The 11,808-nt window shown below is 42.7% G+C and overlaps 1 protein-coding gene across 1 annotated transcript in view; it reads right to left on the reverse strand.

Annotated features, from left to right (window-relative positions):
• Nucleotides 1–11,572, reverse strand: part of LOC120032301 (transmembrane and coiled-coil domain protein 3-like) — a 48,015-nt gene extending 36,443 nt beyond the window's left edge. The window contains exon 1 of the mRNA XM_038978327.1: nt 11,375–11,572. Coding sequence (XP_038834255.1) covers nt 11,375–11,446 — 72 coding nt within the window. The 5' untranslated portion in view covers nt 11,447–11,572. The remainder of the gene's footprint in view (nt 1–11,374) is intronic.
• Nucleotides 11,573–11,808: the final 236 nt, after the last annotated feature.

Here is an 11,808-nt window from a genome sequence, read left to right on the forward strand (position 1 = left end):
ATAATACTGTGAAAATGATGTTAATGTCCTTTTAGTGTAAGAGCTGTTTAAAAAGACCGCCTGATATTTCAGCCTGTTTTGGTGGGATGGAGTTTTGGCCTGACTGGTGACATCACCAAGCGGTAATTAGTTAATAGACCAATAAGAAAGAGAATTCCAAACCTCTCTGCCAATAAAAGCTAGTTTTCCCCTCCCCACAAATTTTTTGGGGAGCAATTGTCATTGAAAACAATCACAGTAAGGTATTTAATTGTTACCCAGAAATGAGTTGATTGATATTGAGATGGACCTTTAACATCAATTTACAAAATGGAGAGCTCTACTATGACTAAACAGCCACCCAGAGAACAATACACACGCACTAACTAAAACACTGGCGGATAAATAAGGCTACACAGTACACAGACATCGAACAACACACGCACAAATCCGGGAACACACTACTCCTGTAACATATGGGAGAGGTAAGGCTGGGGTGGGTGTGTGTGTGTGTGTGTGTGTGTGTGTGTGTGTGTGTGTGTGTGTGTGTGTGTGTGTGTGTGTGTGTGTGTGTGTGTGTGTGTGTGTGTGTGTGTGTGTGTGTGTGTGTGTGTGTGTGTGTGTGTCAGGTGGGGCAGGACCTCTTCACCAAAAAAGCCTGAAAAGATGTAATCCTCTCCTTTCTGTAATCTGACATTTCATCTCTTTTTTTTCCAGAGCCAAGATTACCCAGCAGCCACCACCCTCAACAAACACACTCTTTTAGATGGAGAGAGAAGAGGATAGAAAGAGAAGGATGAGCACTTTGAGATGGAGAGAGAGAGAGAGAGAGAGAGAGGTGGGTGAGGATAAAGAGATGGAGAGAGAAAGCGAGAGACGGATGAGGGGTGGCTATAAAAAGAGAAAGAAGTGAGGGATGGATAGAGTAGGAGAAGAGTTGAAGAAGTGTAACCATGTAATCTTATTGATTTAGGCCTAAAGAGAGAGAGAGAGAGAGAGAGAGAGAGAGAGAGAAGAGGGATAGATAGAGAAGAGGGATAGATAGAAAGAGAGTAGGAGAAGAGTTGAAGTGTAACAGTGTAATCCTGTTGTAATGTAGCTTCATTAAATAGTACCCGCAAAACACCAGTCTCAACGTCAACAGTGAGGAGGCGACTCCAGGATGCTGGCTTTCTAGGCAGAGTTTCTCTGTCCAGTGTCTGTGTTCTTTTGCCCATCTTAATCTTTTATTTTTATTGGCCAGTCTGAGATATGGCTTTTTCTTTGCAGCTCTGCCTAGAAGGCCAGCATCTTTCTTGGCAATTTCTTGCATGGAATAGCCTTCATTTATCAGAACAAGAATAGACTGACGAGTTTCAGAAGAAAGGTCTTTGTTTCTGGCCATTTTGAGCCTATAATCGAACCCACAAATGCTGATGCTCTAGATACTCAACTAGTCTAAAGAAGGCCAGTTTTATTGCTTCTTTAATCAGAACAACAGTTTCAGCTGTGCTAACATAATTGCAAAAGGGTTTTCTAATGATCAATTAGCCTTTTAAAATGATCAACTTGGATTAGCTAACACAAACGTGTCATTGGAACACAGGAGTGATGGTTGCTGATAATGGGCCTCTGTACGACTGAAAGATTAGTGGAATCTGTGTGGGTAGCTGGACAGGTAGAATGACTGACAGTGAAGGTGAACAGGTGGTCACGGGTCAGGTGACAGAGGAATGGATGAGACTGAGGCAGGAATTCCTTTAACCATAAAGTGGTATATTTACTGGGTAGTCTGTGCTGCATAACAAAGCAAACAGAATAACATGTATTCAATCAAATTCAAAAATCACAAAGATCAAATCATAACAATCATTCATTATTAACATAATTAGGTAATTCAGCAATTCAGTTCATTAAGAAGTTAATAGGAATCATCATTGAGTCATTTAGGCTCGTAACTATTCATCCTAATCATGAGAAGAAGAATACAAATAATTAAATCAGTGATCGGTTATTCAATCTATAATCCCCATTAGTTTGATATCAGAATTGATCAGTTCAGCAAACAATGACGTTTCATATTTCACCCTTTCAAGCTTGTCTTCATATGTACATGTCATTTCATTCCATATTAACCATATATCGATGGCATGATTGGCCTGTGATGATCTGTAGGGCCGTGATCATTGACCATTTACATTAAACAATAGGTTTGAAGTGTGCGCTCCAAGCCGCGCGCCGCGGTAATAACTATAAACAATATCTGATGGCCCACTCTGCCGATCGCAACAGATAGTTCAGATGAAAAGGTAACAGATGAAAAGGTAACAGATTCGGTGGATTTATGGACGCACTCACACAACACAGACCGTCCATCTTTGGAGTTCTGATGAAGAACACGTCGTACTGCGCAGCACACGGCAGACACAGGACACACACACGTGTCAGAGCTCTTAGGAAAGCAGTTTACCGACTTGGCGTCCACATGTGAAGATGTGTCAGTGGAACCAATGGGCAGATAATTGATCTAGCTTGCTCTCTTTAACACACACACCACTCCCCTGTGTGTTACGTAATCTACACTGATCTAGTCAACTCAATCTGTGAGCCTGGCTGTGTGTGTGTGTGTGTGTGTATGGTACAGTAACTGAATAGGGCAGATAATTGATCTAGCTTGCTCTCTTTAACACACACACACCACTCCCCTGTGTGTTGTGTGTGTATGGTACAGTAACTGAATAGCACTGAATGTGTTTGTAGGTACAGTAGATTTCACACTAATCTAGTGGAATTAGCTCGCTGATATGAACCAGCTGTATTCCTGTGAGTGTAAATCGGGGGGGGGGGGGGGGGGGGGGGGGCAGCTGAGGGGAGGACGGCTCATAATAATGGCTGGAATGGAGTTTAATGGATGGAAACCAGGTTTTTGATGCCATTCCATTTACTCCATTCCAGCCATTATTAGGAGCCGTCCTCCCCTCAGCAGCCTCCACTGGTGTGAATAGGCTGTGTGTGCACGGACACAGTCAGCAGACTAGTGTTTAATGCTTTATAATGTGACAGCTGGGCTGTATGGCCATTACTTGAGTCGATATTATGGCCGGCAACAATTTGCATCGTCACATAAGCTTCTTCAGGTAGAGATTGGTTTCATAATGATTGACTAAAAAGATCCAGTCAGCTCTGAGCCTGTGGTATAATATGTTAAAACAGCTCGGTGATACAGAAAATCCTTTTGATGAGTGAGTGCGTATGTGTGTGTTAATCCGAGGCTGTGTTACTCACTATACCCGGCATCTCTGTTGGTTTGTTAGTGCGTGTCTGTCCACTGTAGGCTTAGCTCACGCTCAATCCCTAATCCAAAACACACACACAGAAAGAGATCCACAGAGAAGGGAAGATAGAGGGATAGAGAGAAATACCTAAAAAGATTCTGCCAACCTGGTCCAGATATGTATAGCTTCAGCCAAGTCTTCTGACTAGGAGAGGAGAGGGGCCGCTAGCTAGTAGCTACTTTAGTGTATTAAATCAAACCCCTGTTTGCTCTGACTAGATTCCCTCTTCATCTCTTCCTCCTCCAACACGCCACTCTGCCTGAGGGCTCTCTCTCTCTCTCTCTCTCTCTCTCTCTCTGTCTCTGTCTCTGTCTCTGTCTCTGTCTCTGTCTCTGTCTCTGTCTCTGTGTCTCTGTGTCTCTGTGTCTCTGTGTCTCTGTGTCTCTGTGTCTCTCTGTCTCTCTGTCTCTGTGTCTCTGTGTCTCTGTGTCTCTGTGTCTCTGTGTCTCTCTGTCTCTCTGTCTCTCTGTCTCTCTGTCTCTCTGTCTCTCTGTCTCTGTCTCTGTCTCCCTGTCTCCCTGTCTCCCCGATGGCTATAAGTCTGTCCTCATTCCCAGAGATCCTAGCCCAAACACCATGGATAACCCATATCCTACCCACCAACTCACACATCTCAGGGCGAGTCCATGAATACGGTACAGAGACAGACAGAACAGTTGATGTCGCAGAGACAGGACAAAGAGAGAGACAGAACAATTGATCATGCAGAGACAGCGTAAAGGGAGAGAGAGACAGAACAGTTGATGTCACAGAGACAGGATAAAGAGAGGGAGAGAGAAGCTTTAGAGCAACACCCCCAAAGTGAATAAATGCCTTTGAGCATCATTCATGCACAGAGACATCAGAGCGAGAGGAGAGAAAGGAAGAGGGAGAGAATGGGGAGCATAGAAAGAGATATCAGCGGCAAAGCCTGTATAAGATTGGGGGGGGTGGGGAAGGGGTGAGACTCCTGTGGTTGCCCTGACAACAGAAGGGAATGACAGCTGCTAGGCTACCCCTCACCATAATGGCCAATGGAGCGTCTCAGAGACTAGGGACCAATAATTCAATACATTGAGGCCTTTCCTCACCCTCCCACCCTCTCTCTACCCCTCTTCCTCCCACCCTCTCTCTACCCCTCTCCCTCCTTCGCCCACAGAGGTAAGACCGAGCTAATTTCAGTGATTTGTGGTGATTGGTGATTGGACAGTAGTATGAGGTATGTGGGCTCTCTGATTGAGATGGTCAGATAAGGCAGGCTCATTGTAGACATTAATACTGTATGCATCCAGACTGAAACAGTGTCTGTGTAGCATGGGAAACAACTGCAACATTAAATTAGAACTCAAGCGCTTGTTCCCTTGAGGCTAGCTCATTTAATCACCTATTGTAGAACTGTTGCCCTGATTGATTTTTATTTGGTCTGAGAGCACACAGTTTTTTAAATCTAATTTTTTTCTTTAAAACAACAACAATACAAAGAAAATACTAATGTTGGCGCTCTGGTCAGTGGTTGCGCTCGCCCCACCCGCCCCGAGATGCCGGCAAGGCCCCGCTCATAACCACCAGGACCAACACACACCTCTCACAGCATGAAACCAAAACACAAAACATAAATAGTGAAACACAAAACATACAATAATCCCATCCACACCCTCACCTCTGATTGGAGGACCTCAAACATTTATACTGTACATTTGTGTATAAAATTATTCCAATCAATTCCACCTTCAGACAGCCACAGATAAAGCCGTCTTGCCCAGTAAATCACCGTTCTACCATTTCCTCTTCTGATATATCCCTCCATTCTCCCATAGTGTCTCACTAGGAAACTCCCCATCATTCTCCCATGGTGTCTCACTAGGAACCTCCCCATCATTCTCCCATTGTGTCTCACTAGGAACCTCCCCATCATTCTCCCATGGTGTCTCACTAGGAACCTCCCCATCATTCTCCCATGGTGTCTCACTAGGAACCTCCTCATCATTCTACCATGGTGTCTCACTAGAGACTTGAACCTCCCCATCATTCTACCATGGTGTCTCACTAGAGACTTGAACCTCCCCATCATTCTCCCATGGTGTCTCACTAGGAACCTCCCCATCATTCTCCCATGGTGTCTCACTAGGAACCTCCTCATCATTCTACCATGGTGTCTCACTAGAGACTTGAACCTCCCCATCATTCTCCCATGGTGTCTCACTAGGAACCTCCCCATCATTCTCCCATGGTGTCTCACTAGGAACCTCCCCATCATTCTCCCATGGTGTCTCACTAGAGACTTGAACCTCCCCATCATTCTCCCATGGTGTCTCACTAGGAACCTCCCTATCATTCTCCCATGGTGTCTCACTAGGAACCTCCCCATCATTCTCCCATGGTGTCTCACTAGAAACCTCCCAATCATTCTCCCATGGTGTCTCACTAGGAACCTCCCCTATCATTCTACCATGGTGTCTCACTAGAGACTTGAACCTCCCCATCATTCTCCCATGGTGTCTCACTAGAGACTTGAACCTCTCCATCATTCTCCCATGGTGTCTAACTAGAGACTTGAACCTCCCCATCAGCAACATTTCTGCTGAAATTGCCCCAAAAATTTACATTTTACCCAGGAGCACAATTATATTTCCTTTTGACTGACTGTGGTCCTTCAAATTCCCCAGCAATACAGTTTGCAGGTCCAGCAGCACCCTGACATTATGGCATAACAACCATTCCTGGACCCGACTCCAAAAACAAGCCAGCGATGGACAGTACCAAGAGAAATGCTCTACTAATTCTCTTTCCGCATGGCAGAGTCTGCACCGGTCTGACTGTTGAATAACCCATATTGTCACGATCGCCGTCGTCGTGGAAATGACCGGACCAAGGTGCAGCGTTGTGAGCGTACATTTTATTTTATTATAAATGTCGCCAACAAAACAAGAAACAACAGAAACGAACGTGAAGCTTACTAGGGCTATACAGGCCACTAACAAAGACAACTACCCTCAAAATACAAAAGGAAAAAAGGCTGCCTAAGTATGATTCCCAATCAGAGACAACGATAGACAGCTGTCCCTGATTGAGAACCATACCCGGCCAAAACATAGAAACACAGAACATAGAGTTTCCCACCCGAGTCACACCCTGACCAACCAAACATAGAAAATAAAAAGATCTCTACGGTCAGGGCATGACACATATACTGAGCATTCTGTTTGTAGCGAGAATTAAATATAATAGCTTAAATTGAAAAGAACAAATTAATGCATCAATTGTTGTTTTGTACTGTATATCAGCTCATAATCCCGATGCCATGGTATTGGGGCATAGGAAATCTGTTCCCAACTATCTTGAATTTTATGCGGCATAGTTGTCAACCCTCTTGACCGTGAAACTGATACATTTCACAATTTATAATACTGTTTTTAAGCCATTTATGATTTTTTTTATTAGTGGCAGACAAATTATACTGAACAAAAATATAAACGCAACATGTAAAGTGTTGGTCCCATGTTTCATGAGTAGAAGTTAAAGATCCCAGAAAATGGCCATACACACAAAAAGCTAATTTCTCTCAAATGTTGTGCACAAATTTGATTACATCCCTGCTAGTGAGCATTTCTCCACAACACAAAGCCACAGATGTCTCAAGTTGAGGGAGAATGCAATTGGCATGCTGACTGTAGGAATGTCCATCAGAGCTTTTGCCAGAGAATTGAATGTTAAACGAATTCTGATTGGCTGGGCCTGGCTCCCCAGTGGGTGGGCCTGGCTCCCAAGTGGATGGGCCTATGCCTTTCCAGGCCCACCCATGGCTGCACCCCTGCCCAGTCATGTAAAATCCATAAATTAGGGCCTAATTCGTTTATTTAAATTGACTTATGTCCTTATATGAACTGTAAGTCAGTAAAATAGTTGAAATTGTTGCATGTTGCATTTATATTTTTGTTCAGTATAAATCATTCCTTTCTCTTTTAAGTAATTTCCTCTTCCATTTTTTGTGGCAGAGCTGCGATGAGTTGGTTATAATTTTGTATTGAGCATACATCTCCATACACCTGGATTCATTTGTTGTATGACATAATTCTACTGTCGTTGTTTACAATTTCATTCATAAACAGGGTACCTTTCTTAAACATTGTCTCCAAGAAAATTGGTTCATCCTCAATCAGTACTTTGGAGTTTAGCCATATTATTTTCTGTAATATAGATTCTGCCTCTTCTGGAGGATAAAATTAGAATTCTAGCCAACTCTGTATAGCTTCATTTAAAAATAAAGATACTTTAAACAGTGTTCCATTGTAAATTCACCGGAAATTGAGTTTTAATCTGTATAACAGCACAGAGCCCCCTTTAAAACATTGGATGTGTCTCTTAGTAGCCTACTGGAAAACCAGTTTGGATTTAGATATTGTTTCCGTATAATAGAATCTTTAAGAGAGACGTTTAATGCCTTGATATTTAATCAGTTTAGCCATCCAAACTCATATTCATTATATAAATATACCCGTTTAACTTCAACTTGTTTTCCATTCTAAATTAAATAAAATATTTTTTCCTCACATAACTTGAAAAAGCATTCTCCTGGAGTCTGCAGAGCCATGAATAGATATGTCAACTGTGATGTCACTAGAGAATTAATCAGTGTAATTTTCCAATAGACTGACAGGTGTTTCCCTTTCCCATGGTTTCAAGATCCTATCTAAGTTTCAAGGTCCTATCTGTTTTCTATCAAAATTGACAGTTGCAAGATCATTCAACTTTCCTGTAACGTATACACCAAGCACATCAACAGCACCATCAACCCATGTAATTGGGAGACCACATAGCAATTTAAAGTTTGTGACTTTTAGAGACCCAATCCGTAATATAGTACATTTATCATAGTTGGGTTTTAATCCAGATGAACTGGAAACATTATCCAGGTCCTCAATAAGACTGTTCAGGGTTGAAGACTGTGGAATCAAGAAAAAAACTTGAATCATCGGCATACATTTGTTTCTAATCCACACATTTTTAACCCCTTAATTTTATCATTGGATCTGATTTTTATAATTAACAATTCAATTGCCATAGCACACAGGTATGGTGAAAGAGGGCAACCCTGTTTTACACCTCTTAACAATTCAACATTCTCAGAGAAATAACCATTATTTATACATGGCTTTTAAACATTTTACAAGAGATTCTCTAAAATTGAAATAATCCAGGCACTTATAAATAAATTCAAGCCGTACTTTCATTGAAGGCTTTCTCAAAATCTGCTATAAAGATTATGCCTGGTTTCCTTGCATTCTGATAGTTTTGAATTATTTCTAATGACTGTCTGTTATCTCCAATATATCCTCAATCCATACTTTTTTCACTTTTGGCACCATAGAAAATAATACCAGAAAGTAGTCAATCCGACTAGCTTGATATTTCATAATTACTGAAGAGCAAGCGGCCATTAAGGCCTTTGGAATGTGCCATCAGCCACTTCTCTCTCCAATGCACTGGCCCCGGGGCCACAGTAAATTCCACTCACAACACACTGTTTAATGGCCTGTTACTACACTGCCAAAAACAGCTCAGCAACACACACATGCACAAACACGCAAACTCACACATACACTCGCTCACTCACACACACACACATACCACACACACATACCACACACACAAAACCCATCCGTACATTATTTTTATTCCTGTGTCGCGTTGGAATAAGACCTCAGGCAGTAAAAGTCCAGTCTTTACATGAGTGGAGCAGGCTGGGAAAAACAGAGCCTTAAGAAACTTACTCTGCCCAAGGGCAGACTTCCAGGGAGTTGTGAGAGGAAAAAACAACCCATCCCTTCTTTGCTCTTTCTACGAGTCTCCATCTCTTTCTCAGCAAGGCAGGAAAACCTTGCTAGTTAAACAGAAAAAGGACAGAAACAGCCTATTCTCCCCATAAACTTCTGATAGATTAGGCACACATGCGGCACTATACTACATACACACACACACACTACACCATACACACACACACACACTATGCGACACTACACCATACACACACACACACACTATGCGACACTACACCATACACACACTATGCGACACTACACCATATACGCACACACAGGGTGGAGCTGACCTTTGTGTATTCAGTACTTAAGATGGAAAGACTAGCGAGGCACTAATGAATAAATAACATCCAACCTTAATAACACCCTCCATCAATCACAATGTCTGCTTGTCTGTCTCTCTGTCCGTTTGCCTGTTTGTCAGATTACAATTCTAGCATCTCTGTTGATGTAAAGGGTTTGAAAGCTTTCTCTCTCTGAAATCACGTTATATGCAGTGAAATGTGCCAGCTTCTGTCAGTGTGTGTAGTTAAATATGAATGAGTGGGGATGGTGGCCGGGCTGAGAGAGGAGAGGAAGAGGGGCCCAGTTTTTATATGACAGATGCCAAATAGACACACACTGACTATTGAGTGGTGCTGGCTAGTGTGTGTGTGTGTGTGTGTGTGTGTGTGTGTGTGTGTGTGTGTGTGTGTGTGTGTGTGTGTGTGTGTGTGTGGTAATCATCACCAGTGATAACAACAACATATGGAATTGTCTTCCATAATGTAAATGCTAGTATGCGGATGTTAAATCTAGGCCACTTTCCTTCAAACTGCAAAACAACTATCCTGTAATGAAAATATGGGGCATGTGTACTAGGGAGGGTGGAGTGAAAAGTGTATTTTCTGTCTCTCAGCATCTCCTCTCCCTGCTCTGTAGTCTGTTCCAGCCAGGGTTATCCCGTCCCGGTTGACTCACGGACAAGCCGCCACTCTCCAGCCACGCTAATTAACGTATGGATGGCTGGCGAGAGCCCCCAAACGCTCCTTTCCACTCCAGTGGCCGTTGCCAACCAAGGATTTCCACTGTCAGATAGAGTATGTGGAATATGCCAGTGCCATCCCCCAGCCTTCCCCTTGACTCTCCATCACAAAACCTGCATCCTTTCCCCTATGCCTCCCCTCTATAAGGGATATATAGTTGAATACCAGCTAGACCCCTGACTACATATCTTTCTTTACATTTTCACACATTAATTGAAGGGGTGGTTTGTCTTATACAAAGATAAATAGCTCAATTTAGTTTTGCATAGCCTATCCCCTAAATGGGGCATGGTATGGGGATCAGCTATCAGTGTTGTTTGTTCTATAAGTATAACTCGTCACTGTATCTCACCCACAATATTACAGTTAAGAATGAACACAAACACCAGGGACAAAACAACTATACCGTGGCAACATAGAGTGGGAATGACCATATAAAGCAAAGCGTTTAGGGGCCACGTCCACCACAAACATCTGGCTGCACATTTGCTCCCGACAAAACCTCTGGGGTAAAGGAACCGAATGACTAGAACCTACTTCGTAAATTTGTTCAACAGCTGTTGTGTTCATGGACGAGCACTTGACAGAGAGGTCGCACGCAATAGTTATGTTTTTTGTGAAAAGAGCTGCTGTTGCCTTCAATGAAACACCTGCCCAGCAGTACAAATCTTTGACTAACCGGTTTATATCTGTCTGTCAAAACAAAAGATACAAACACTGAGTGTATAAATAACAAATTCTGTTAGACATGTGTTGGCTAGATACCAAAAAAATCTAAAGCAATAAAGAAATGACCACAATTTACAAACTGCCTGTCTAACTATGGAATTATCTGAAATTATTCCTAAAGTAGATTCCTAAACATGTCCTGTTGCAATTAACTACAACGTCTCACATGATGTAATGGATACGGTGCACATAATTTCCAAATCAAGTCGCCCCAACACTTGGGAATGCGCTGCACGATGGAACGGGTTCCGAACTCGACTCAGTCACAGATAAACTATAGCCCAAATACTTTGTTAGCTACGGTTAGTTGTGATAATTCGCATAGAGACAACTGGCTGTTGTTACTCTCGCTAACAACATAGATGATACATATTCCCGATATTGTACACTATAACCGCCACGAAGAAGTGATAGTATGCTACCGAATATCAAACGTGACAAATGTTGGCTAGCTCTACAGACGCAGTCAGATACGTTACAGCAAGTCGCTGTCATTCCGCCGACGATGTGACCAGGAAGGCATATTTACCATTTCGCCGCAGATGTTATATCTCTCTACTTCTGAAAAACTTTTATCCACAGCGGTATCGGCACTGGGCATAGTCCCGTAATTTGGTCCGTGAATGTGGACTTGACGTTCCCCTACAAAAGCAGAGTTACAAACACTCCATCGTGCTCACGTTGTCCCCGTCCGAGAGCTGTCACTCACTACTGTCACTCACTACGGTTGTTGGGTGATCAGTGTCTCCCGCGGTAATCTGCTTCTGAAGCACAGGACAGAGTGCGAAACCAATAGACTCCTCCCATTACTCCAGAGGGGAGGGGGGGTAAATTACTTGATATATTTAACCGAAACAATTATGACTTGCCCATGTAATTAACCCGTTATTACTATGAATTAACCTCACAATCATTTATCTAAAATACATTTTTTAAACTGTAGCCATAGTTGAGTTAGGTGAG

The sequence above is a fragment of the Salvelinus namaycush genome, chromosome 38, assembly GCF_016432855.1.
Source record: "Salvelinus namaycush isolate Seneca chromosome 38, SaNama_1.0, whole genome shotgun sequence".
Classification (NCBI taxonomy): Eukaryota; Metazoa; Chordata; class Actinopteri; order Salmoniformes; family Salmonidae; genus Salvelinus; species Salvelinus namaycush.